Source organism: Capra hircus, chromosome 10 (assembly GCF_001704415.2).
Source record: "Capra hircus breed San Clemente chromosome 10, ASM170441v1, whole genome shotgun sequence".
NCBI lineage: Eukaryota > Metazoa > Chordata > Mammalia > Artiodactyla > Bovidae > Capra > Capra hircus.
The window spans coordinates 80,898,271-80,925,531 of record NC_030817.1 but is presented as its reverse complement, the minus strand read 5'-3'; the positions used below and the strand labels follow the sequence as shown (position 1 = coordinate 80,925,531).

The 27,261-nt window shown below is 52.0% G+C and overlaps 1 protein-coding gene across 2 annotated transcripts in view; it reads left to right on the top strand.

Annotated features, from left to right (window-relative positions):
- CD276 (CD276 molecule) overlaps positions 1-13,724 on the top strand; it is a 34,996-nt gene extending 21,272 nt beyond the window's left edge. For both annotated transcript variants that reach the window (XM_018054658.1, XM_018054659.1), the window contains exons 2-10: positions 169-295; positions 2,137-2,478; positions 2,652-2,966; positions 3,566-3,904; positions 4,078-4,374; positions 8,145-8,279; positions 8,974-9,015; positions 10,383-10,418; positions 12,316-13,724. In XM_018054658.1, the coding sequence (XP_017910147.1) occupies positions 223-295; positions 2,137-2,478; positions 2,652-2,966; positions 3,566-3,904; positions 4,078-4,374; positions 8,145-8,279; positions 8,974-9,015; positions 10,383-10,418; positions 12,316-12,338 (1,602 nt within the window). In that variant the 5' untranslated portion in view covers positions 169-222 and the 3' untranslated portion in view covers positions 12,339-13,724. The remainder of the gene's footprint in view (positions 1-168; positions 296-2,136; positions 2,479-2,651; positions 2,967-3,565; positions 3,905-4,077; positions 4,375-8,144; positions 8,280-8,973; positions 9,016-10,382; positions 10,419-12,315) is intronic.

Here is a 27,261-nt window from a genome sequence, read left to right as displayed (position 1 = left end):
CCTGCCAGCATCTCTCAAAATATCCCTCAGCCGGGAGCCTTGTAGGGTGTGGGAAGGAGGACCTCCCAGTGGGCTGTTGCAGCCTCCACCAGGCTGGTCCAGGGGAGATGAGGTGAGAGAGAGGGCTTGGTAAGGACCTTTTGAGACAGAAGCTTCACTTCCTCACAGGCAGAGGCAGCCTTCCATCACGGAGAGCCCAGCGGCCAGCTGCCTCGCGAGAAGATGCTGTGTGGACCGGGCAGCACGGGTGTGAGTGTGGCCCCCGCCCTGGGAGTGCTGTGGTTCTGCCTCACAGGTGAGGGGAGCAGTCTGGGGCCTTGAGGGGCCTTGGGGCCTTGAGGTGCATTGGGGCCTTGAGGTGCCTTGGGGCCTTGAGGGGCCTTGGGGCCTTGGGGCCTTGGGGCCTCTCTGTCTGGCAGGGCTGGGAAGGTTTTGGCTAACTGCCTCCAAATCTCCTCTGTGCCCTGTCCACCTCATTCCTACCTTGGGATCCACCTTACTTGACATTTCTTAGCCTCTGTTTTCTCTTCTGTAAAATGGTAATGTGAGCTCTAAATGCGATAAGGCTGTTTCCCAACCACACGTGTGCTCCCTTCCGAGGGCCTTTGCACACACTGTTGCATCTGCCTAAAACTTTCTGCCCCCACACATCTGCATGACTTGATCCCATATTTCATTCAAGCCATTGCTCAAATGTCACCTCGCCCAGGCTACTGGGTATAGAATAACACCTCTTCCCTCCCTTTCACTGGCCTTACTTTATGCTTCTTCCCAACACTAAGCTCCACCTGACATATTATATGTTTACTTGCTTATTGCCTGCTCTGCTCAAGGAGCATAATGTATCCCCAGGGCCAGGATTAATGCCAGCCACATAGCAGGTGCTCAATAACCATCCTGAATAAAGGATATAAGTCTTCCCACACAGTTCTTGGCACAGAGTTGGCTTTCAATAATGGCACCTACTTTAATGACAACACCATCATATTTCAAATCTTAATCTGCTCAGAGGGAAACATCCTCCTCCAAGGGGGAAGACAAAGCCGAATGTCTGGTGCCATCTGGTGGTCAAAAGAAGGAAGCACCACTTTACCCGGTGGTACATTGATTTCTCTAGAGAAATTGCTTTGGGTGACTCCTCAGGTTTCATCCCCCAAATGCCCCCCTTCGTGGCTGGGTCAGGTACACATGAGTGCTGTATTCAGCTAGCTTTGTTTCAAGACTGGTCTTCACACTTTCTGAGTGTGCCTGCTTTGCTGGTGCCCAGAGCACACACTTAACGTAACCATTGCCCAAGAATGGCAGTGCCAGGCTAGGGGGCACATATCACTAAAAGAAAAGCTGTCAGGAACCCCTACCTAACTTCCCAGGGCTCTAAAAGAAGAGCTGGACTGGAGGCAGAGGTGACTGGGTGGGAAGCTGCAGAGTAAACCCACAGGAAAGAGGTCAGGGTGGGAACAGGGCAACCTGCCCTAGGGGGCTTTTCTCTGACTATATCAGACTCTTTTTTCATTCCCTTTCAATCTCAGCTTAATATCTCTTTATGGAGAATGTGGTTCACCCGATATTTAAATGTATGGGTAATCTTTCTTTCTTGCATAAAACTAATCATGTTTGTTGAGGAAAAGAAAAAGCACTTGTGATTCTTTCTCATCCAGAGAAAACCACTAATGACATTTTGATGCATATTATTGTTTAGATTTTCTTTTCACCATTTATAAAAATAGAGTATACTTGGGAAATGCAGCCAGCACAGACAGGTGTGATGCACCTGCCAGATACTTTTTAAAACAGCTTCTTTACTTTCTACCCATTGGCTTCTTTCTTCCTTCATAGTCCTAATCACATGCTACCAAGAATTTGTGTGCTAGTTCGTCTCATCTCCCACTAAAATTTAAGCTCTTCAGAGCTGTGACCTTGGTGTTCCCTGTGGCATTCCTAACTCTTACCCTTGGCATAGTATGTACTTACTATATTCACGTTGGCTGAACTAGAACCACGAGTAATAAACTCTCCTCAGCCCTTAAAAAAGGAGTGGACAGGGCCGGAAGTTAACTTGGAAGAGGAGGGGAACTAGGAAGGTCACAAGTGTCTCACCCTCTTCTCACCGTTCCACCTCACCAACCCCACCCTCAGGGGCCGCGGTGGAAGTCCAGGTTCCGGAAGACCCCGTGGTGGCCCTCGTGGGCACCGACGCCACCCTGCGCTGCTCCTTCTCGACCGAGCCCGGCTTCAGCCTGGCACAGCTCAACCTCATCTGGCAGCTGACAGACACCAAACAGCTGGTGCACAGCTTCACCGAGGGCCGAGACCAGGGCAGCGCCTATGCCAACCGCACAGCGCTCTTTCCAGACCTGCTGGCTCAGGGCAACGCGTCCCTGAGGCTACAGCGCGTGCGCGTGGCTGATGAGGGCAGCTTCACCTGCTTCGTGAGCATCCGGGACTTCGGCAGCGCCGCGGTCAGCCTGCAGGTGGCAGGTGAGAGCCGCGAAAGGGGGCGCCCTCCCCTTGGCACGCCCCTCCTACTTCCCCTTACCCACTGCCCCAGTGCTGACCCTTGTCCTCACAGCCCCGGGCGCTCTTTCCCTCCACTGTGTCCCACTGCCTTTGCCTTACCTGACCTCTGCTCTCTACCCTCTGCTCCCCTCCAGCCCCCTACTCAAAACCCAGCATGACCCTGGAGCCCAACAAGGACCTGAGGCCTGGGGACACGGTGACCATCACGTGCTCCAGCTACCAGGGCTACCCCAAAGCCGAAGTGTTGTGGCAGGATGGGCAGGGTGCGCCCTTGACCGGCAACGTGACCACGTCGCAGACGGCCAACGAACAGGGCTTGTTCGACGTGCACAGCGTTCTGAGGGTGGTGCTGGGCGCTAATGGTACCTACAGCTGCCTGGTGCGCAACCCCGTGCTGCAGCAGGATGCTCACGGCTCGATCACCATCACGCCCCATAGAAACCCCACAGGTTTTTCTTTTGTTTTCTTAAATGTCCCTTGGGGTGGGGGACAGGGGCGGGGAGTTGGTCCAATCTCCAGCGGTCATGGTGTCTGAATCTAGCTCCTTACTTTCAGTCTCCCAGAACAGTGAGACGCCTAATAATAATAAGAGAAATGAAACAGGTTGCATACAGGGAGAGCTTACTGTGGCAGGAGGTGAGGGTGATGATCACAGGTCCTCTCAGCTCTCTAGGCCTCCTGACTCCAGGGCTCTGGAAACCTGTGGAAAGAGTGGAGAAGCATTCAGATCTCAGAAGAGAGTCGGAAGATAGGAGAGGGAAATGGGTCCTGGCGGAGAGGGGAGTTTTGCTAGGGCTGCAGGCTGCCCCAGGCCAGGTCCCCCAGAGCGATGGACCTTGTCAGGCCAAGGCCAAGCTGCTGTGATTCTTGTCAGACGATTAGGGACACTTCTGGAAGTGTTGAGACTCAATCTGTTTTTAGGTCTGGGGAGAAATGGGTAGATGGCATGGGACTTGGGGGTCGATGGAGGAGATACGGGAGGCAGTGTGGTGGTAGCCGAGTGTCCCCACCCCTCCTCACTGCCGTGCCGCTCCAACCTCGCCCTCAGGTGCAGTGGAAGTCCAGGTTCCGGAAGACCCCGTGGTGGCCCTCGTGGGCACCGACGCCACCCTGCGCTGCTCCTTCTCGACCGAGCCCGGCTTCAGCCTGACACAGCTCAACCTCATCTGGCAGCTGACAGACACCAAACAGCTGGTGCACAGCTTCACCGAGGGCCGAGACCAGGGCAGCGCCTATGCCAACCGCACAGCGCTCTTCCCAGACCTGCTGGCTCAGGGCAACGCGTCCCTGAGGCTACAGCGCGTGCGCGTGGCTGATGAGGGCAGCTTCACCTGCTTCGTGAGCATCCGGGACTTCGGCAGCGCCGCGGTCAGCCTGCAGGTGGCAGGTGAGAGCCGCGAAAGGGGGCGCCCTCCCCTTGGCACGCCCCTCCTACTTCCCCTTACCCACTGCCCCAGTGCTGACCCTTGTCCTCACAGCCCCGGGCGCTCTTTCCCTCCACTGTGTCCCACTGCCTTTGCCTTACCTGACCTCTGCTCTCTACCCTCTGCTCCCCTCCAGCCCCCTACTCAAAACCCAGCATGACCCTGGAGCCCAACAAGGACCTGAGGCCTGGGGACACGGTAACCATCACGTGCTCCAGCTACCGGGGCTACCCCGAGGCCGAAGTGTTGTGGCAGGATGGGCAGGGTGCGCCCTTGACCGGCAACGTGACCACGTCGCAGATGGCCAACGAACAGGGCTTGTTCGACGTGCACAGCGTTCTGAGGGTGGTGCTGGGCGCTAATGGTACCTACAGCTGCCTGGTGCGCAACCCCGTGCTGCAGCAGGACGCTCACGGCTCGGTCACCATCACAGGTAGGGGCCGACGAGCAGCAGGTGAAGGATAGAAGGAACCATGGCTTTTTACCTAGACTGAGTCAGAATTCAGATAGGCTTTGGTGGTCAGGAAACTTAACCAAAAATTTTTTTTCTTACATTTCACGTGTCTCAAATTCTCCCCCAAGCAGTCCTTAAGGGACTTGCTATATTGTGCAATAAGAATCATTTGTAGTATCTGCCCTCCTAAGATAGTATCTTAGTTGGTACCTGGGGACTGAATACCTGCCTGGAATCTGGAGGCGTTCCAGGAGGGAATTCTGGAGCAGCCACAAGGCATAGCTCTGTCTGGAGTGCTTTCCTACGGGAACCTCTCCAAGTGCTGAGAAGGTGTTGCTACGTCACCATCTGCTGCTGGGCACCATCTGACTGTGAGCCCCTGCGAGACAGCTGGGCTGTCTCCAGGTGGTCAGACCCCTCACCCCGTCATTGTCAGTTCTCCTGATGGAATTAAATTGGACCCAGCCAGTCTTTGGACTTCCCTGGTACCTCAACTGGTAAAGAATCCACCTGCAAGGCAGGAGACCTGGGTTCGATTCCTGGGTTGAGAAGATCCCTTGAAGGAGGGCATGACAACCCACTCCAGTATTCCCTCCTGGAGAATCCCCATGAACAGAGGTGCCTGGCAGGCTACAGTCCCTGGGGTTGCAGCTAACCACAGCATACAGCACAGGCAGCCTTTGGAATGGCTGGGCTCTCTCTGCTGCCCCCATGTGGTCAAACACCAGATCAATGCTGCCCCTTTGGCAATTCCCTCAATCTCAACAGTTTTGGGCTCCTAGCCCACACTTCCCTTCCTTTAGTGCCCACCTCAGTGTGTACCCCTTGTGCCTGGAGGTGTGAAGAGGGCTCAGACCTACACTCAGGCCAGGGGGAGGCAGTCTTCATCCTTATTTGGATCTCATTCTGGCTCCTCTGTACCTCCCCTTGGGACAGCTAACCTTTCCTAGGGACCTCCCTGCATTCTCTGGGATCAGGACAGCAGGTTCTGTCCATTCGGTTCTCCTATTTCTTTCCCATGACTTCCACCTGACCTGCAGCCCACAGAAGACCTGATCCCCCTGATAACCAGTTTCTGTGCAAGCCTCAGGCTTCACTGACTCACTCCTGTCTTCCTGCGCCCCATTTGCATGGACCTTGAGTGGCCTTCACTTCTGCAAGTGTCCATCACATTTGCCTTCTAGGAATTGAGGCTCATTCCTCCTCCTTCTCTTTCACGGTTTTTCTTCTGGCAAAGCTTTGTTCCCTTTGCCCACCCCCTTCCCAAGAATGACTTCACCCTCTTTCTGGAGACCCCTAGGCCTGTACTTTCTGTGGGGTAGTTACTGCTCTGGGCTGTTGGATGTCCCATGGGGTCTCCCTGACCTTTTAGATACATCAGCATATGGTCTGATGTAGCCACAGGAGAGAATCAGAAATATTAGCTACAGCAGGATTGACAGAGAATGTGAAGTTTTCAGAGGAGCGGGGAGTGATCAGAATGGGCTGCAGTTTCAGAAGTCTCTAGGGACAGGTGGGATTGAGGGGACCTTGAAGAATTGGTGATCTTCATGATAATTTGCACACTGAACTGAATTGGCTATTCGCCACCCTGTATAGAAAGGGCTTGTGAGTATGCGATTATATTTGTATACCTGAAGATGCAGGTCTGAAACCCCACTCTGTCCTTGACTGGCAGAATGAGGACAAGCCTGACCTGTGCTGCGGGCACCAACACCAGCCTAGGGGTGGGCACAGTGGGAGCCCCTCCGCCTGGGTGTTTCTGTGGCTCTGCTCCTTGCTTTTCTGCAGGAGCCCCACCCTGGGATCCCCAGGGGTTTCTTCCGTGTGCTTCCTGGTACCGTGCTCCTTTCCTGCCGCTGCTCAGTGGGGACATTTCTCCACCTGAGAGAAAAATATTAAAAATTGTAGTAGCTGGCATTTAAAGTGCGTTCATTTCACAGATGAGGAAGCTGAAGGCCAGAGAGAAGAGAGAACTTTCCCTAGGCCACAGCCTAGCACAGTGGCTCTGACTCTGGGGTTAGCCACCTCTCTGAAAACTGGATACATGATAAATGCAGTCATTTGCATGTCAGTTTTGAGGGCTTGTGGCGCCGCTGCACTCATCCATGGGGGTCTGTGGACCTTGGCTCCAGCATCCTGCAGTGAGCAGATAAACCAGAATCCAACTTTTAGCCTCTCAGCCTAATTTCCTCTCCTCCCCACCACCCAGCCTCCTGTTTTTCTGAGAGCAGGTCTGCCCTACTTTGGAGCCCTTGGCCTGTATTTCGCTTTGGGCAGCTTTGTGCCTTGGAAAACGTTCTGGGACTCAGACTTTGAGTCCTCCAGCCTGGTCCCTCTGCACCTGCTGGAGGTTAGTTGCATGTGCTGTATGTGGAGGGGGCTTTGTGGAGCAAGCCCTGGATGTGGAGTCTGAAGATGCAGGTCTGAGCCCCGTTCTGTCCTTGGGTAGTGGGATGAAGGCAAGTCAGACCTGTGCTCCAGGTACCAACACGAGCCCAGGGCTGGACAGGGCAGGAGCCCCACCTGCTGGGTGTTTCTGTGGTCTGCTCCATGCTTTCCTGCAGGAGCCTCCCCCGCTTTGGATTCCCAGGGGTCCCTTCCATGTGCTTCATGGACTGGCTGGCCTGTCCTCTTGTGTCAGCTGCTGTCTTTCTCTTCTGCTCCTGTTCCCCAGGGTGATGGGTCCCTTTGCTGCTGATATCCAGAGCAGCAGTGTAACCGGCTATGCCTGTTGGAAGTGACCCTGGCCGCAAATCCCCATATCCGTGTTAAGGCCTCCACTGCCCGAGGGTTGAAGGCACTGCTCTCTGCTCTGATGGCATCTTCCGCAGGAGCTTTTGTTAGATTTGCTGTGGATCCTGGGGCTGGGCTGGAGGATAGTGCACTCGGCACAGCTGCGGGTCCTTACCCAGCCGAGGGCAGCTCAGCTCCTTCCCTCTGCCCTGAGACAGCCAACAGGAGGGCCCTCAGCGTTTCACACCACTATTCCCCTGGCAAGTCTCCTTCTCAGGGGTAAACCTGTACTCAGGTGCCCTCTGTGTCCACCCTCATCTTTCTGCGGGAATCTGCACACATTTTCTGTCAAAGGCTGGATGTATATGTATTTTAGGTTTTGTGGGCCACATACCATCTCTGTTGCTGCTGCTGCTGTCTTTCCTTTTTTTGGTAACCCTTTACAAATGTAAAACTATTATTAGCTCTTGGGTTGTACAAAAACAGGCCACAGGCCAGATTTGGCCCATGGACTGTGGTTTGCCAACTCCTGGTCTGTAAGATGGAGACTATTACCAGGTGGGGCTGGGGGAGAAAGGGGGCTTCCTGAGGAGGAATCATACGCCAGGTGGAGAGTGAGGGAGCACTTTTCCGGTAGAGGAAACCGACAGCAGTGGTGCAGGGGCTGGGAGCAGTCAGTCATCTCTACAGAGAATGGAATTGCAAAGAGGCCTGAAGCACTATTTTCATGTTGGTAGGGAGCCATAAAAGGTTCTTGAGCATCGTGGGCCACAGATTCTTCAACCCTCCCAGGCTGAGGCCTGCCCATGGCAATCCCAGCTGTGTCAGGCTTTGGAGGGTTTGTGGATGTGGAGGGAAGGGGCACGGATCTTATGTAAGCTCAGTTCATGGTGTGGGGGCCCCATGAGGGTAGGAGCCCCCTGTTCACAGTCTGGTGTCAGGGGGGTTGTCCTCAGGGCCACTGGGGGTCAGGCATGACAGTCTCTCCCCGTTCTCCCCTCCTCCCCTCCCAGGACAGCCCATGACGTTCCCCCCCGAGGCCCTGTGGGTGACTGTGGGGCTCTCCATCTGCCTTGTCGCACTGCTGGTGGCCCTGGCCTTCGTGTGCTGGAGGAAGATCAAACAGAGCTGCGAGGAGGAGAACGCAGGTAAGTGAGAGGGCGTGTGCACGTGTCTCCGGGGATGTTGGTGTGCCCATGACATCAACAGGAGTGTCACTTTCCAGTGACAGAATGAATGTGTGTGCAAACGCAGCTACATCGCGTGTGTATGTGTGTGATCTGGAGGCTGAACAGACCTCGTGTGTTTAAACAAGTGAGAGCCTGCCCGTGAGTGTGCAGAAATGCAGGGTGGATGTGAGTGTGACTAGGAGCGAGTGGTGGATGTGTAACAAAGGGATGAGTGTGTCTGTGTGTGACTTTGAGAGCGTAAGTCACATGAGTGTGTCTGTGAGTGAGAGCACGTGGAAACCGAGCCCTGCGGGCGTGACTGCTTTGTGGGTTTGTGTGTCACCGTGAGAGGATGCGTCACCCTTAGAGTGGACAGTGTCTGAAGCAGCTGCTGTTTGCTGGGGTCAGTGTGGGTGACTTGGTGATTGGCAGGTGGTAGGTTGACATTGATAGGTAGGTGGTTTGCCCCGGTAGGGAAGTCGACTCTGGTGAGTGGTGGGTGGGTGAGTGAGTGGATAGTCCTTGGCCAGGTGAGTGGTGGCCTCCTGCCTGGGCTCCCTCTCATCCTGCCACAGGCCAGGCCTGCTCAGCTCCATCGACCTGCCTCCTGCACTCCCAGGAGCAGAAGGTCAGTGATGAAGGTGGGTAGGGCTGAAGAAGTTTCTGTTCCTAGGAGCCGAGGACCACGATGGGGATGGAGAAGGATCCAAGACGGGTAAGTCTGAACCCAGAGGGACACTGTTGGCTGAGGACGGATGCAGGGGGCGGGGACCCAAGGATCTGGAGGGGCCCCATTTACTTGAAGGTTTGAATGAAGTGTGTCCTGTGACTGAGCCTCCCAGCCTAGTTGAGTCTGGTCTTTGCTCAGCAGTAGACCTGGAGGCAGGTCTCCCAGCTGCTGCTTCGTTTCTCCTGTCAACCTTTACCACCTACCAGGGCCACTCCACCCTGAAGGACCTGGCTCGGCAAGCAGGGCAGGCTGGATTCCAGCCCCAGCTCATATAAGCTGAGTGGCCTTGAGCAAGTCACTTTGCCTCTCTGGGCCTCAGTTTCCCCCTAGCTGCTCCTTCCATGGGTGGTGTGAGTTAAATTAAATGAGATCATGTATATTAAGGGCCTGTTTTGTGCTGGGGGCCTGCAAGGGCTCCGTGGTTTTCAGTCCTGTTACTAGCACTGTGATTCTCAGCCTGACACAGTTCCACTCTGCTAAGAGGCTGAAGGACTTTGGTCAGCATTTTGTTCCTCTGGGCTTCAGTTTCCCCATCTGTAAAAACTGGCCTCCTGGCCTTCCCTGATGGCACCAGAGGGCCGTTTTGAACCTCTCTTGAGTGACTTTGTGAAGGGCCTGGCACTGTGGGGACACAAGCCTGGAGCCTGGAGAGGAGGCGCCGAGGCCCTGGTTCCCCCCACGGCCACTGGAGGCCTCACTGCCTTCCCTCCCCAGGGCCCATGTGTTGGGGGAGCAGGTTCTTGCTGAGCCCTCTGTGATGGTGCCAGTTGACACGGGTTACCTCCCAACCCTGAAGAAGGAGGGGCAGAAGATTGACCTCTGGGGACTGTTGTAAACTGTGCCAATTCACTCTCTGCCTTTGGTGTCCGGGTGCGGCAGGTGTAGACACAGCCTGGGATCAGGCCTCATTTTTCTTGTTCAGAGGCAGGTGCAGTTGGCAGAAGGGAGGGAGTGGGGAGAAGAGGGGTGCTTAGAGACATGCTTAGTCTCAGTTCTGCAAGATCCTGGGCCTAGCTGGCGACACCTGCAGCCTCTCTTAGCGCCTCTCTTAACCCTATTTGTAGAGCAGGCTCAGGGTACTCTCACATCCCTCACTCACAGGAGGGCTGGGAAGTTGTTCCCATTATAGAGGTACAAAAAACTGAGGCCTGGGGGAGGAGTGACAAGTCACAGTGCAGTACAGGAACTTGGGGGAGCAGCTGAGACCCTTTTCCAGCACTGTGATGTTTCCCTCACCCTCTCAACTTCTCCCTCCTGCCTCCTCCTCCCAGTCCTTCTTCTAGACTTTATTTCTTCCTTACCACCACTTTCCACAGTTCCCCCTTCACTGTGTACTCCTTCCTTTTTTGCAGCCCTGAGGCCCCTGAAACACTCTGAAAACAAAGAAGGTAAAGACATGTGGTGTTTGTGCATCTGTGTGTGTGTGTGCCCTTGTATGTAGGAGGCTAGGGGCTGGTCATTGGTGATGGGGTTGCTGCTGCCCCAAGGCTCCCTCCCCCAGAAGAACGGCCTCGACTCCTCCCTGTTGAAATGGCAGCAGGCGGAGAAATCAAGGTCCCCATTGCTCTTCAGTTCAGTTCAGTTCAGTTGCTCAGTCGTGTCCAACTCTTTGCGACCCCATGAATCGCAGCATGTCAGGCCTCCCTGTCCATCACCAACTACTGGAGTTCACTCAGACTCACGTCCATCGAGTCAGTGATGCCATCCAGCCATCTCATCCTCTGTCATCCCCTTCTCCTCCTGCCCCCAATCCCTCCCAGCATCACAGTCTTTTCCAATGAGTCAACTCTTCACATGAGGTGGCCAAAGTACTGGAGTTTCAGCTTTAGCATCATTCCTTCCAAAGAAATCCCAGGGCTGATCTCCTTTAGAATGGACTGGTTGGATCTCCTTGCAGTCCAAGGGACTCTCAAGAGTCTTCTCCAACACCACAGTTCAAAAGCATCAATTCTTCAGCGCTCAGCCTTCTTCACAGTCCAACTCTCACATCCATACATGACCACAGGAAAAACCATAGCCTTGACTAGACGGACCTTAGTCGGCAAAGTAATGTCTCTGCTTTTGAATATGCTAACTTTTCTTCCAAGGAGTAAGCATCTTTTAATTTCATGGCTGTAATCACCATCTGCAGTGATTTTAGAGCCCCCAAAAATAAAGTCTGACACTGTTTCCAATGTTTCCCCATCTATTTCCCATGAAGTGATAGGTAACAGGATGCAAATATGATAGAGGCTTAACCCAGACAGGAGTCGAGATTGTCTTACGGCCACTGGTACCCTGGAACCAGCTTCCTCCTACCTGGCTTCGGCCTTCTTCTACTCACAGCTTCCATTGCCGCGTCCAGGTGGCTGCTCCAGCTGCCACACCCCCTCCAGAACAAGAGGGAAAGAGGAGAGGGAGGGGACATTTTTTTCTAGGGCTTCATTAGAAATAGCTCCTGTCACTCCTGTTTATATCCACTTGTCAGAACCTAGTCACATGACTGCAACTCAAGTGAGGCTAGGAAATGGGGTTTTCAGCTGGACAGGCACGCTCCTGGTACCTAGTCAGTGGTTAATAATTGTTAGTGATGGTTATTGGTCAGATTACCATAACATCAGCAGTTACATTAGGAAGTAGTTGGTTGGAGGTTAGTTTAGTTTGAGATTCTTCTTTATTAAAAGTGACCAGGTGCTACACCTCTCTGTGTGTATTTGTTTGTAAACATATGTATATCTCTCTGTGTGTCTGTGTATTTTGAATAAGCTATTTCTCGATGCAGACTTATCACTAAATATGAGTGGCTTCCACTTAGAAGGTCAGAAGTTTGGGGACCTTAATTTTTGGCCAAAGGTTATGGAGCCTTAAGTAACTTTCAGGTTGCCCTGTTGTCCCTGTCAGGAAGTAAACTCTCCATTCAGATCACAGCGGAGAGCGAGGCCATGGGTGTGACTGTATGGAGTGGAGATGAAATGGGACAGACAGGGTGGGGGGCAGCATGGGGAAGGAAAGAGTGTGCCAGACCAAGGGAAGGGAAGGGTGCAAGGTGGCTGGACCCAGGGGGATTGAGAGACTGGGCAGTCTCCTCCAGGCACCCTCATAGTCAGTCTGATGCCCAGCTGCTGTACGTGTTTGTCTGAGCCTTGAGGGCAGTGAGTGCTTTGTGTGGGGGTTGCCAGTCAGACTGCCGGCCCCCTCACACATACTCCCCCCAGCCCCCGAGTGTGTGCCCACATCCCTGGGGGTCTGGCACACTCCCGCGTTTAATGCTCCCCCCTCTTTCTTCCCTCCCGTCATGAAATGCAGATGATGGACCAGAAATAGTCTGACCACGAGGCTCAGGGGGCTGCTGCCCCTGCCATGGGGCTCCCACCTCTGGCTGCACTGGAGCCTCAGTGTGAGCTCTGGGCTGGGGGCTTCCCTGCCTCCAACAGATGGCGTCCACTCTGGCGGATCTACTCATTCTGCAAAGGACACGATACACCGACCACCCTGCAGCCTTACTTCTCTGAGGGACACAATTCCCAAGTCATCCTGCTGCCTTATTTCTCCAGTGACACGACACCTAAATCACCTCGCTGCTTTATTCCTTACGGACGCAATGCACAGACCTCCCTGCCGCCGTATTTCCCCAACGGATATGCTACACGGACCATCTGGCTGCCATTTTCCCCCAAAGATGTGGTACACAGCCTCCCCTCGGCTTGTCTCCGGTGGTCCAGATACACGAGCTATCACTTCTCAGCCTCCTCCCCCATCTGTCCGTAACTCTGTCTCTTCAGCCGAGGCCATTGCAGCCTTGGTATTTCCTCCAGACTAGAGGCGTCGCCTCGGGCTCTGGCCCCAGCGTCAGCCTCTTCCCTCCTCCACTAAGTGGATACAGGGCCCCTCCCCCAGGCATGCAGACAAGCAGGTGCACGTGCTGGAACACGTGAGGACCTGCCCCGGCCCTGCCTCTTCCGGGCGCCCTGGGCTGTGCCCTGTGAGCCCCACCCTCCACCCGCCCTCCCCGCGGGAAGTCCGTGCTGGTCACACCAGGTCTCTGGGCGGCTGCGTGCGCCCCCTTGTGATCTGCTGCTGTCCCTCTGCTTTTCCTTTCATTGATCCAAGTAACGTTCACTGAGCATCTCTGGGCGTCAGCACTGTGTTAGGTACTGGGGACCCTGCGCGAGAAGACAAGCCCCTCCCTAAGGAGCGCGCCCTTCAGCCGAGAAACCGTGAGGCAAGAGGGACTCGTGAGGGGCTCCTGCCTTGCTTCCTGCTGAACCCCTCTTCTGGACCACAGCTCCCCGGATACCTCACTCCCATTCCACCCCGAATCCTTGCCCAGAAACCTGGAAAGAGAGACAGAGCCTCTAGCCACAACTGGAGCATCTGATGGTTTCCAAAGTGTCTTTCCAGGCGTGCACAGCAGGCAGCCTGGACCCGACAGACCCCGGGGAGCTGAGAGCTGCAGCGCAGGGGAAGCCTGAGGGCAGGGACAGCCCCTCCCCCACCATGGTGCTATTCGGAGCTGGGCAGACAATTTCTGGCATGTCTCCAGCCAGTCCCCAGTCTCCAGTGGAGTAAACTTCTGAGGACCTGATGTCCTCCTGTTGACATCCCTCCCTTCACCAGGAATGAAAGATGTGGGGGTTTCTAATTTAAATGTGGGACTCTGAGAAATTTTATTACCCGGGGGTGCATTTTGGGAAAAATAAATGCCTTTGTAGAAAGCTTTTTCTCTGTAAATTGTGTGGCAGCAGGGCTCGACTGGAAGAATTCCCTACTGGACATTTGAGGCCCGGGGTGCCTGGATCTCCTTACTCTCACCGTCCTGAAGTCCCTGGGTTTCCATGGCCCCTTTTCTAACTTCAGTTACCCACTTGGTAAGGATGCTGGCTGTCCAGAAAGCCAGGCCCTTTGGTCACTGTATGGGGCTCCACCCAATCCTAGAAGTGTCACCTAATATGTTTATCTCAGAAGATTCAGACTCTAGGCTTGTTTAAGGCCTAATGCCCCCATTTCATGGATGGGGAAACTGAGACCCAAGAAGACGCTAACACAGAAAAGGAACTCTGCATGCTCTTTTTGGCTGACACACTGGAATGGGCATTGGGCCTGAGTCAGAGGTCCAGGTCTAAGACCTCATTTAGCACTGCCCTGTGATCCTGAGCTGGGCATTTAACTTCTCTGGGCTTTTAGATTTTTTTTTTTTTTGTCCACACTGCAGCATACAGGATCTTAATTTCTCAATTAGGGATTGAACCTTTGCCCCCTGCATTTGGAATCTTAACCATTAGACCACCAGGGAAGTCCCAGGGCCTTAGTTTTCTTATATGAAAAACAGGCCTGAGATTTTTCACCACCTTCCAGTTTCGAAGACTAAGAAGAGGAGGTGAACACGGCAAGCAAACTATTTCCAGAGAACCAGGTTCAAGGATGTGGGAGCCTGCAGAGTGCATTGGGCTCCTTTACCCTTGGGGGCCAGGGTCTCAGAACTGGCCCGCCAGTCAGTCCCCAAACTCTGCAGGCCCGAGGGCAGCAGGAAGAGCTCGGGCTGGGGCTCAGGACGCTTGTTTTTTAATTTTTTTTCTTGTCTTCCTTTTTGACTTTTGTTCCTGGCTCTGCTACTGACTTGTGACTAAGTCCTTCATCCCTCTGAACCTTCATTTCCTTATCTGTTAAGAAGGGATGAAGGGACTTCCCTGGTGGTCCAGTGGTTAAGATGCTGTGCTTTGAATGTAGGGGTCATGGGTTCAAACCCTGGTCAAGGAACTAAAATCCCACATGCCATGTGGCCAAATAAAAATTTTAAAAACAGCAAAATATTTTTAAAAAGAAGGGGTGATGAGTGTCCTCTGGAAAGGTATGTGGAATTCTTTCCAAAGGGTGCTTCTTCTAAAGTCAATGGCCCTAGGAGTGAGTCCAGTCACCTTACTAGAAGGCCCCTTCACTGGTGCTGTGGGTAGGTTTTAGATTCAAAAACCTTTGGCCGAGGCTCTGTCTTTTGCCCCATGTCTCCCCCTGCACCCTTGCACGTGACCTCACCTCACCAGGCGTCAACCACACCAGTACAGTAGGGACAATAGTAGTTCATGTTTCGTAGGATTGTTGTGAGGGCTGGACAATGTAGGAAGAAGACACTACCAACTATAAAGTGCTGGGCACATGTGATGGCTTATCTTCCCCTCTCTGCAGTCGGGTTGCACACACTGGCTCCCTCGGCGATTTTGTAGATGGAGCACAGTGACCCAGGGCAAGTGGGTGCTTTTTCTTTCGGAGAGGGCTGGGAGATGGCCCAAACACGACCCTGTATCAGATGCTTGAGGGAGGGACCCAGCAGGTGTGGGACTTCCCTAGGGGCTGCAGGGTGAGGAAGGTGGCCATTCACTGCCCACTCCCCCCCAGTAGCTGGTGCCCCCAGAGAGCAGTATTTTTAGCTGCTCTTCCTGGGCAAAACTCCAACTCCTGCATTTTAATGGAGAAATAATTCTCACAGTGCGACAAGCTGTAGCCTGCAGGTGTCACATCCATATTAAAGAGGGGACAGAGCAGGGTTCATTTTCCTGGCTTGAGGTGTGACCGGAATTCACCTCCAGGACCATTTGTAACCAAGGCTGTGAAGACCCATTAGTAGCTCTGACCGTTCAGGAGGAGGAGCCTGGGTGTCGGGGTTCAAACAGAATGGCTGGCGGGCCCAAGTCACCCTGCCTTTCTCTCCCTGCTCTCTTCCTCTTTAGAGCGCTCTCTCAGAAGCATGGACAGTGCCTTCCATGGTGTCTGTTCAGGCAGAGGCACTTGACCTGGCTCATCCCAGGAGGTGGTTACCTAGTGGGATGCTGGTACGTGTGGGTCAAGAACAGTTGTTGAGTCACTAGGTCGTATCTGACTCTTCGCCACTGCATGGACTCACCCACCAGGCTGCTCCTTTGTCCAAGAAATTTCCCAGGCAGGAACACTGGAGTGGGTTGCCATTTCCTTCCCCAGGGAATCTTCCCAATGAGCAGAGACCCTGGCAGATTATTTTTTATTAGTAGTAAAAAATTGTTTTTGGCCACACGGCATGTGGGATCTTAGTTCCCTGACCAGGACTTGAACCTGCACCCCTGCAGCGGAAGCACAGAGTCTTAATTACTGGACTGTTAGGGAAGTCCCAGATCCTGCACATTCTGAGCGGGGCAAGAGCCAATGCAAGTCTTAAGCTGAGACATGAAGCCAAAGATAGCCCTGAATAGCCCCAAACCCAGGCCTCCAAGTGCAGGACACTCAGATGACCCAGAGCAGAGCCACCATGAAGTGAGCGGCCAGAACGTGGAGGAGGTATGAGGGACAGAGGATTCAAACACCACAAGTGCAAATAATGCAGAAATGTAGAAACTGGTTGTCTTCATCTCCAATCCCCTCACTCAGGGCAAAGTACTACGAACAGTTTGCTATCTTTCCAGACTTTTCCCCAGGCTTACTCATTTATAAAAATGAAATCACAAGTTCTGTTCTACACCTTTTTTTCCTGTTTTATTTACCATTTTCTCAGGTCAGTTCTCTTTACTTTTTATGTTGAGGTGTCTCATACACCTAGTGTCTAAAAAAGATGCTAGTCCTCAGTGCATGGCTTTGTGAATTTTTAAAGAAGTATTTACATCACCATGTAAATATCACCCAGATCAAGATATAGAGCATTTTCAGGATCCAGAAAGTTCCCTCCTGACCCTGCCTAGTCAATGGCCCCACCCAGAGAGACTGCCCTGGCTGTTTTCACCATCGATTCCTTTTGCTTGTTCTTGAACTTAATATAAATGGATCCTACCTTATATACTATTCTGTGTCTAGCTTTTTGCAGAGACCTCCTTCCTTCTTTCTAAATGGCTACATAGTATCTCCTAGCACTGCTGTTCTAGAATAGACTTTGGCAGGTTCTACAGTTTGGAGACAAATACTGCAGCCTTGTGTTCCAGTTGCTACAGTATGGAGCCTCATACTAATCACTGGCCCATAGGCCTGTAGATATTAAGTGTTGGTAGAGTTGCCACTTGTTTGGGCTGCCTTTACAGCTAGTCCTCGTGGCAGGAAGAACGTGCTAGTGAAGAGCACTTAGGGCCACTGGCAAAACAATTCTAGACAGGGCAGCAAGGGTGCCAGGAATTGCCACCCCAGCCAGGCACCCAGACTCACAGTGGAGCTTGACCCAGCAGCAGATGAGGCCTGCGGACCTCTTTTCCTCCCCCACCTACCCTGCACTGCCTTACCCTTCAGCACCTAACTTGCGGGGGCCCCGCCTCAATTCCCCAGGTGCTAGAGGTCTTCATGGTTCTAGGACCCCAGTCTTAGAGGTGAGCGTGTCTGCCTCTTGATGGATGGGTGGGCCTTGGGCTGAAAGGTGCATCCTGCATGCACACATGACCACAATGGATGGGGCCACATTCATCAGCATCTCACTTATATGCAGGTGTCTCAGGGCACATTCAATTTTCTGCACTTGTTTCTGAGGGTGTTTGTGACCTGCCATTTAGCTCTACCAGTTTCAGGTAATTACGGTGACACTGTCTCAGCACTAATGAGGTGGTGCCTGTTAGAGCACAGGGAACCCTGGCCTCACGGGGCACACACATCCCAGCCCTCAGAAGCAGAGGGTCTGTGACCTATGTCCCCAGCCTTTCCGCAGCACCTGAGCAGTAAAATCGCCCCCTCCCCTCAAGCTCCCTCAGCTGATATGATTTCCTCACCCCCACTGCCCTCCTCTGGACCTGTTTCCTCATTGTCCCTTCTGGATGGAGGCCCACAGATCAAAATGTTTCAGCCCCTAATAGATAATCCTGGGCACCACGCTCCTGCTCCACATCACAGCAGTCCACTGGTTCTTAACCCTGGCTGCACCTTAGAGTCACTTAAGGAAGTTTTAATAATAGCAGTTCCCCGGGCCCCACCCCTAGAAGTTTTGATGCAGCTAGATGAGATCACTGCTAAATAGCTGATGTGTGTATCCCAGGGGCTTGAGCCTACCTTACAAGTTAATGCAAAACAGGATTCAGAGAGACAGCCCAGAGAAGAGGCTTCTGGGACCAGGGGCAAGAGACAAGCCAGCTGTTCTCAGTGAGACTGAATCAGACCAAAGAATGTTTGTTTTCTCACTAAAGGAAGAACAGAAAATACAGGTGCAAGGAAGGTTAACGGAGGGATGTTGTTTAGTGTGGAGAAGAGGGCCTGTTCCTTCTGTTGTGGGGCCCAGAGGAGAGCAGGAACCCTAAGCTCCCACTCTTGGCACCCAGGCTCTGGGGAAGTGAGAAAAGAGGGGGCTCCAGGGATGACCGTGCAGCCCCCTTCAGCCTGAGGACAGGAGACAGGGGGCTCCCTCCTTTTCCTCCAACTACCTCCCCTTCTCCCTCTCTTTCCCTTGTTGCCCCCAGGCCTCCAGATGTGCACAGTCATGCGGCTGGTTCTGGTTCCCTCCCTCCCTCCAGTACCACGAAGGGAAGGACCATCTGTCCTGCTCACTGCAGCCCAGCAGGCTGTGCGCGTGTGCCAGGCTCAAGAAAGCAGCCTTCACGCTCTCCCTGCTTCCTTTCCTCCCTGCCTCAAACTTGCTTCTGCCCCAGGATATTCTGTGGCCTATCTGTTCTGCAGAGCTGCTGCAGCCAAAGTGGCCAGAGGACAGCATCTTTCCTCTACCACTGCCTTCCACCATCCCCCTGAGTGGTCCTTGGCCTCTAGCCCACCCTCGGTCTCAAAGCTTAGCTATCTGGAGTCTACCTGTCTGGTCCCATAATTCAGGCTGTCAGGCTCCTGGGGTGCTAGTCTGCACCCTGTCTCCTTCCCTTCCTGCTTCTTGCGTTTCAGTGTGCATGCTCAGTCTTTCAGTCGTGTCCGAACTCTTTGCAACCCCACGGACTGTAACCTGCCAGGCTCCTCTGTCCATGGGATTCTCCAGGCAAGAGTACTAGAGTGGGTTGCCATTTCCTACTTCCAGGGATCTTTCCAACCCAGGGATCGAACTCATGTATCCTAAGGCTCCTGCACTGGCAGGTGATTTCTCTACCGCTGCGCAACCTGGGAAGCCCCCTTGTGTTTCAATATCTTCTCTGAAACAGTGCCTGCAGAATGTGACCCTCACTCTCAGGGCACTGGGGAAGGGACCAGCATGTATCTCTGCTGGCCACTGAACTGACATTTCGCCTTACGAAATAACTACAATAACTTGTTGCTAATGAATGAATATGCTACTCCTTATTTCTATAGCTTTCATAACGGCTTGAAGTCTATATGCTCACTGGCGGGCACATCAGCAAACGTTCTGAGAACCTGAAGCTGGCCAAGTTGCAGAGGGAGCTTAGCCTCCATGGTTGACCACACCAAGGGCTTGTGACACAGGAAGCATGGCCAGGGTGCTGGTTTCCTTGGTCTCTCCATCCAGACTGCCCTTCTGAGTGTCCACCCACCTAATGCAGCCGGGAGGATAGGGGTCAGCCCTGCAAAAGAATGTGGGCTTCCCTGGTGGTTCGGCAGTAAAAGAATCCGCCTGCCAATGCAGGAGACTTGGGTTCAATTCCTGGATCAGGAAGATCCATTGGAGAAGGAAATGGCAACCCACTCCAGTATTCTTGCCTGGGAAATCTCATGAACAGAAGGAGCCTGGTGGGCTCCAGTCCATGGGGTCAAAAAGAGTCATGACTCAACACCACCACCACCGCAAGAGAAGGTGCGCCAGGGACTCCAGACGTGGGACATTTGTGGAGTGGGCTCGTTAGTGCTGGGAGAGGAGTCCATTTTGCTCTGTCTGGAGGATGGGTGATGAGGGAGAAGGGGCCACGGATGACTGATGGGGTGGGGGGAGTTGGATGGGCCATATTCAGTCCTGTTTATAAGCCTTTGCTCAAGCTCGTGCCTCACTGAATCTGCCCCCTCTTTTCTCTGCCTGTGTAAATCCTACGCACTCCCTGCTGTGAATCCCCTGGATCCCTGACTGCACCTCAAATGTTTCACAGCCATAATAAAGCCCTGGCTCCTTTGCTGCTCTCTGGAAGTTCATCTCCTTCTCCCCAGAGCAGTTCTGAATTTGCCTCGCCCAGCCTGGAGTGCAGAGCAGCCCCTGTCCTCCACTAAGTACCCAAACCACATTCATCCAGTCTCTGGAATTCACACTGAGGCTAAAGTTGACTTCTGCACTATGCCCAGAAAAAAAAAAAAAAAAAGGATTTCCCAGCAAAGGAATAATGTAAATGAGGCTGTCAAAGGGTGCCTAACCTATTTAAAGGAATAATCTATTTTAAAAATCTCTTAGAAGCCCCTATTTACCCAGAAACAATTGATATGGTAATTGCAAGTCTTTCTCCTTTTTATTTACCATGGGAGGTTCCCTGAGCTCCATTCACCCACCCCCCACATTCTATGTGGGGAATGCTACCTTCTAACCCTTGGCGTGCTGGCTACTCTGTGTCCTTGCAGGTCACTTCTGCAAAATGGGGTCAAGAACAGTCCCCCCCTTCTCTGGTTGACTGAGGATGAAGAGAGATTGCCCAAAGGACTGAGGTTTCAAGGGGCACCTCACCTGCACTTAAGCTGAGTGAATGGATAGGTCTAAACAGATGGCCTCAGGCGCAGCCTGCACAAACAAGAGAGATTTGACCTGAGACCAACATAGAGGGGATAGGCAATCAGACAGGGTGTGGCGGGGGTGGAGGGATGGAGGAGGATGGAGGTGGCGGTGGGAGGATTGCTTTTGTCTCAGTTGAAGATGGCAGAAGAGGAGCTCCAGGCTCGAGGGGAGGCAGCCATGGCCCCCAGGGAACCAGCATTGCAGATCAATATAGTCCCTTGGCCTGCAGATCGAATCTGCTTTCTCGGGGTTTAATTGACTTGTTGGCTTTGGCTTGGGGAAGAGAAAGAGGCTCTTTCCCAAGGGGAGGAGCTGTATCAGAGGCAGTCGTGGTGTCTCCAGCCCTGCCCCACCCCCACGGAGAGAAGAAGGGAAAGAAGACACCATTCTTACCACCTCTTCAGGATCCTGGGCTGGGCTCTCCCTGCCCAATGGAGTGGGGCAAGACAAGGCTGAGATGCCTGGGCTGAGGGGCTCCTGGGGTTGGTTGTTTGGCCCTGTGCACCTGCTCTGGCTCTGCTGCCCCTAGTCTGATGTGGTCCTGGATGCGTATGTGCTTGGGGAGAGGGGAGTAAATGAGGCTGTGGGGAGGGGAGAGGAGAGTGAAGAAGGACAGCAGCCACAAATCTGGGTACATCAGCCTGCCCGCAAAGGGGCTTCCCAGCTCTTTCCCCTGTACCACTGGGTCAGAAAGTGAAAGTGGAAATCACTCAGTCTTGTCTGACTCTTTGTGACCTAGGCAATTCTCCAGGCCAGAATACTGGAGTGGGTAGCCTTTCCCTTCTCCAGGGGATCTTCCCAACCGGGGGATCAAACCCAGGTCTCCCACATTGCAGGTGGATTCTTTACCAACTGAGCCACAAGGGAAGCCTGAGTCAGAGGAGGGGAACAATTGTCCAGTAGCTGGGAACAGCACTCAGAGGAGGACCTAGGAGGCCCCTGCACCAGCTCAGCGCTGGGTCCACAGGACTCTGTTATATTACCTCCTGAGCTTGGTTCAATCTGAGGCCAGGTACATGGCTTCGGAGTAGCTGCCTCCCCAGGATGGGGGAGGGCAACCCAACAAAATGGGCTTCTCCTCTTTGCAGCCCCCACAGGGCCAGGCCTCCGAGGGAGTAGATGCTTCATTGGTGGTGGCAGCAGAGGCAGCTGAGACCTCACGAGGAATCTCTTCTCTCAGTCTCCACGGCCTCTTCTCTGTTCCTGTGGTGTTCCTAATAAACACCTTTGAAATATTTATGAAGGCAACTTCAATGAAGAAACACAACATTACTTTAAAATGATTTTCTTCTTCTAATAGGTAGCTTTGGCATGAGTGCTGATTGCCAAACTCCTAAGGGCAGAGCCAGCAGGGCGAAGCCCCTGGGTAGGCACTTGGGACTCTCCTAAATGAGCTTAGCAGTGGTGGTCCCTTCACACTCTTGAGGGGGCCAGCCTGGGTGGCAGGTGAGCAGTTAGGATGGTTTGACAGAGCTTGGGGACTGGACTCCAGAGGAAGGGGTTGACTGATTGAGGCTCTGGAAGAACTACTAGGAGAAGAGCCCGAAACTGGAAGTTTCTGTGGAACCATGGACAGCACCTCCAAGCTTTGCTCCTGAGAGGCTGAGGAAACCCAGGGGCTGGGAGCTAGAACTCCGGGGTCCACACCGCACTTTGTTGATAGGAAGGTCTTTGCTCTAGAAGGAAGTGGTAGATGCCAGGGAATAGGTGGGGAGGGGCCTGAGATGCCTCGACCTCTTAAGAGTTGGCTGAGCTCAGCAACTACCCAACAGCACTGGGAAGAAAGGCTATGATAGCAATATCTTGTGTGCACAGGATGGAGCAGCACTCAGAATCTGCAGCAGGACCCAGATTTATCTGTCTGGACTTTGAAAGTCCAAGGAATCCCCACCTTCCCTCCTTCTGCGCAGACCCCTGCTTTGCCCTCTCATGTCAGCTAGGATGGAACTTTGTCCAGCCTCCTCCTGGAGCAGGTAGAGGGGAAATGGATGCTCCTTTCCATGCCTCTGCCCCTCCCCAGGCTGCAAGGAAAACCCCTGTCTGTATCTATCTGGAATGCAGATGGAGGGAGGCCCTGATGGCAAAATCCGGGGAGGAGGATTCTATCCTCATCCAGCTGACCCCCAGAAAAGTCTCTTTCTAACAAGAACTGTTTTCATCACCATTGCCTAAAGCCTGGAGCTGCTCTAATTACGTGTCAGGCTGGAATCTGACAGGAAGCATTTTAATTATTAATTTGAAGTGTGCCGAGCATCGGGATGGAGGAGGGCTGGATCCTTCAGCTCACTCATGCCCAGCCCTGTCTGCTGGGACCTCATTAGTGACACCCCAGGCCTCCCAGGCCTCCTCCTCAGCCGGAGCCTCTTTCCTGACATGGTGCAGGATCTGCGTCTCCCACTCCTCTGTCTTCCTTAACCCCCTACTTTGCACAGCGCTTTCTTGTTTTCCTTATTTCCCTGAATCCTTCCGTAGAGTCTACTGTTCCCCTGCATAGACAGGAAAGACTGAGGCCTGGGGAGGGCATGGGGTCTGTGTGATGCCACAGCACACGATAGCCACGGGCTGAATGGAACCTCTGTATTTTCTAGTTTGGGCTTTTAAGTTCTTGCCTGCCAGTGGAGGTGGCCTTTTGCCGGGCTCTCTTTCCCTATTGTCCCATCTTCAGGTGCAAGTCATCTAAGGTGGCATGAAGAGTCGTCTTTGACTGAGCGACTGAACTGAACTGAACTGAACTGATGCATCTGACACTTGTGTCCTTGCTCCACTGATACCCAGGCATGGGCATGCCCTTCTGGGTACTGGGCCAGACTGCTGGCGGGGGCAGGGCCTCTCCTAGGCACAGGGCATCACCTGGCCTGTTCCCTTTTCTGCCTTGTCAAGGAAATGCAGCTTCTGCTCATTGGTTGCTTTCTAGATTTGACCCTCCACATTTTCCTGAGGATCAGGGCCTGTCCTTTCTGTCATGTGCCATTGTTTCTGCATTTCTGGATTAAGGGCCATGAAACCCCAGACTGGACAGCAGCCCTGGACCTGAAGAATGTACTGTTTCATGTGTATCCACATGCCGACTTCCCTCTGTATCTGAAAGTACCCTTCTTTTTTTTTTTTTTTTTTTTTTTGAGTCCCAGGAGTTTTGTAAGGTTGAGACAGCATTCCTATCCCAGGCTTCCCTGCTTGTGTTGCTAGCTGCCCAGACAGCATGGCCCCACCCTGGCTAATCCCAGTCCTTCTCAGGTCACGCCTGCCTCAGCCCACATCCAAGGCTTAATATTTATGAAGTTGATCTCAGCTGATGGCCTTTGGTTCATTTGCAGACTTCCTTTTCATTTGATCCCATGGAGGGGTCATGGTCTACTAGGGAGATTTGATTTAGGAGGACTTGTGGGGTCTAGAGTAGAGAGAAGGAACTTTGGAGGAATTGGGGAAGTCTTCCCAAAGATAAACAGAGACTTGAAGGATAATTGGTATTTTAGTCATGGTTGGGTGAAGGAAACAGAAGCTACTGTATTTTAAGCAGAAAAGGATTGAATACAGGGTACTTGCTGGGTGTTTCCAAATCACTGGAAGAGCTGAAGGAGGAGGTGTAAGGTTGGGTCTCCAGAAATGACTTCTCAGAATACTATAGAACTGACCAGCCAGGAGCCTGCTACTTTGACCACTTTAGAAAGGCATTATGGTAGGCTGAATAATGCCTCCTGCTCCCCTTAGTATCCCCATACTAATTTCTAGAACCTTTGAATACTACCTTATAATGGTAAAGGAGACTTTGCAGCGGGTATAGAGGGAACATATCTAAACATAACAAAAGCCATTTACAACAAACCCACAACCAACATGATACTCAATAGTGAAAACCTGAAAGCCTTCCTATTAAATTCAGGAACAAGACAAGGATGCCCACCCTCACCACTTCTATTCCACATAGTACTGGAAGTCCTAGCCAGAGCAATCAGACAACATAAAAAAAAAAAAGGTATCCAAATCAGAAGGAAGAGGTTAAACTGTCACTGTTTATGGATGACATAATACTCTATACAGAAAACAAGTCTGCACACAAAACTATTAGAATAAATGAATTCAGCAAGGCAGCAGGATATAAAGTTGATATACAGAAATCTTTTGCATTTCTTTACACTAATAATGAAATACTGTAAAAAGAAAGAAAGGAAACAATTTCATTTAAAATTGCATTAAAAAATACCTAGGAATAAACTTAAACAAGGAGATAAAAGACCTATATTTTGAAAACTATTAAACATTGATAAAAGAAACTGAACATGACTCAAAGAAATGGAAAGATATCCACTAGTTCTTGGATTTGAAGAATTAATATTTGTTCAGACGGCCATACTGCCCAAAGCAATTTACCAATTTAATGCAATCCCTATCAAAATACCCATGACATTTTTTAGAGAACTAGAACAAATATCCCTAAAATATATACTGGAAATCACAAAAGGCCCAGAATTGCCAAAGCAGTCCTGAAGAAAAGAGAACAGAGTTAGAGGAATAACCCTTCTAGACTTCAGACTACACTACAAAGCAACAGTAATTAAAACAGCATGGTTTTGGCACAAAGTCAGACATATGGTTCAATGGAACAGAATAGAGAGCCCAGAAATAAACACATGCATCTATGGTCAATTAATCTATGAAAGGAGGCAAGAATATACAATGGAGAGAAGGGAATGTCTTCAACAAGCGGTGATGGGAAAGCTGGACTGCCTCATGTAAATCAACGAAGGTAATACGCTCCCTCACAGCATATACCAAAATAAACTCAAAATGGTTTAAAGACCTAAATATAAGCCATAAGAAGAATGAAAGATTGCAATTTGCAGTAACCTGGATGAGAATATCATACTTAGTGAAGTAAAGCAGAGAAAGACAAATGATATATCACATCATTTATATGTGAAACCTAAAAATAATATAAGTGACAGAGAATCTATATACCGGAGAAGGCAATGGCACCCCGCTCCAGTACTCTTGTCTGGAAAATCACATGGACAGAGGAGCCTGGAAGGCTGCAGTCCATGGGGTCGCTAAGAGTCGGACACGACTGAGCGACTTCACTTTTCACTTTCACACATTGGAGAAGGAAATGGCAACCCACTCCAGTGTTCTTGCCTGGAGAATCCCAGGGACGGGGGAGCCTGATGGGCTGCCGTCTATGGGGTTGCAGAGTTGGACACGACTGAAGTGACTTAGCAACAGCAGCAGCAGCAGCAGCAGAATCTATATACAAAACGGAAACAGACTCACAGACATAGGAAACAAATTTATGGTTACCAAAGTGGAGAGGGAAGAAGGGAGGGACAGATTAGGAGTATGGGATTAACAAATACAAACAACTATTCATGAAATAGATAACTGCAGCAAAGATTCATTGTACAGCACAGGGAATTATATTCACTATCTTGTAATACCCTATAATTAAAAACAATCTGGAAAAAAACCCTGAATCACTGTGCTGTACATCTGAAGCTAATGATATTATAAATCAACTATTTCCCCTTCTCCAGGGGATCTTCCCAACCCAAGGATCGAACTGGGGGTCTCCTGCATTGCAGGCAGTCTTTGCCAACTGAGCTATCAGGGAAGACCATAAATCAACTCTACGTCACTTAAAAAAAAAAAGTCTTGAGATGAGGAGATTATCCTTGATTATCCAGGTGGTCCCAACATAACCACTAGGGAGGTTATATTAATATAAGAGGGAGGCAGGAGAGCAGAGTCAGAAAAAAAGAAAGAAAGGGAAAGAAATGGGATGACAGAAGTACAAGCTGGTTTGCGTGTGGAGGAAGGGGCCATGACCTAAGGAATGCAGGTACCCTATAGACACTGGAAAAGGCAAGGAAATGGATTCTCCACTAGAGCATCAGGTGGAACACAGGCCTGCTGACCTTGACTTTTTTGTCCAGTGCGTTTTTGGACTTCTGACTTTCAGTGTTAAGAAAACAAAGCTGTGTTGTTTAATGTCTCTTAGTCCGTGGCACTTGGTTATGGCAGCAAAAAGCACATGGGTGTAGGGAGGGATCGCTGGGAGCACTGGGCTCAGGACCTTGCTGCCGTAGCCGGGCCAGGGAGCCAGGATGGTGCTGCCGCCTCCTCTTACCCCGAGTCAGAAGACTCAACCCTGAAATGCAGCTGCATTTCCACGACCAGGCTTGCCGGCCCCAGACAGTCCAAAGCAGCCACAGAGAACCTCCAGACCCACCAAGGTGCCTCTAATTGCTGTACCCTCCACGCTCACACACAGCCTCTGCTGTAAGAGGGCCAAGGAGGCATCCTTTTCAGTTTTCCAATCACAGCAGTCTAACAAGACCACTAGGAAGAGGTAGGAATGGAAGGCCAAGTGTTAACCAGACACAAACACAACAGGGAATAATGAATGATTCCCTGTGGCTCAGCTGGTAAAGAATCCACCTGCAGCGCGGGAGATCTGGGTTCAATCCCTGGGTTGGGAAGATCCCCTGGAGAAGGGAAAGGCTACCCACTCTAGTATGGACAGGACTGAGCGACTTTCACTTTCACTTTCAAAATGAGTCACGTGCAGGACTTCCCTGGCAATCTGGTGGTTAAGACTGAGGGCTTCCAATGCAGGGCGGGGGCGGGGGGGGGGTGTGCGGTGGGGGGCAGATTTAATCCCAGGGTGGGGAACTAAGATCCCACGTGCT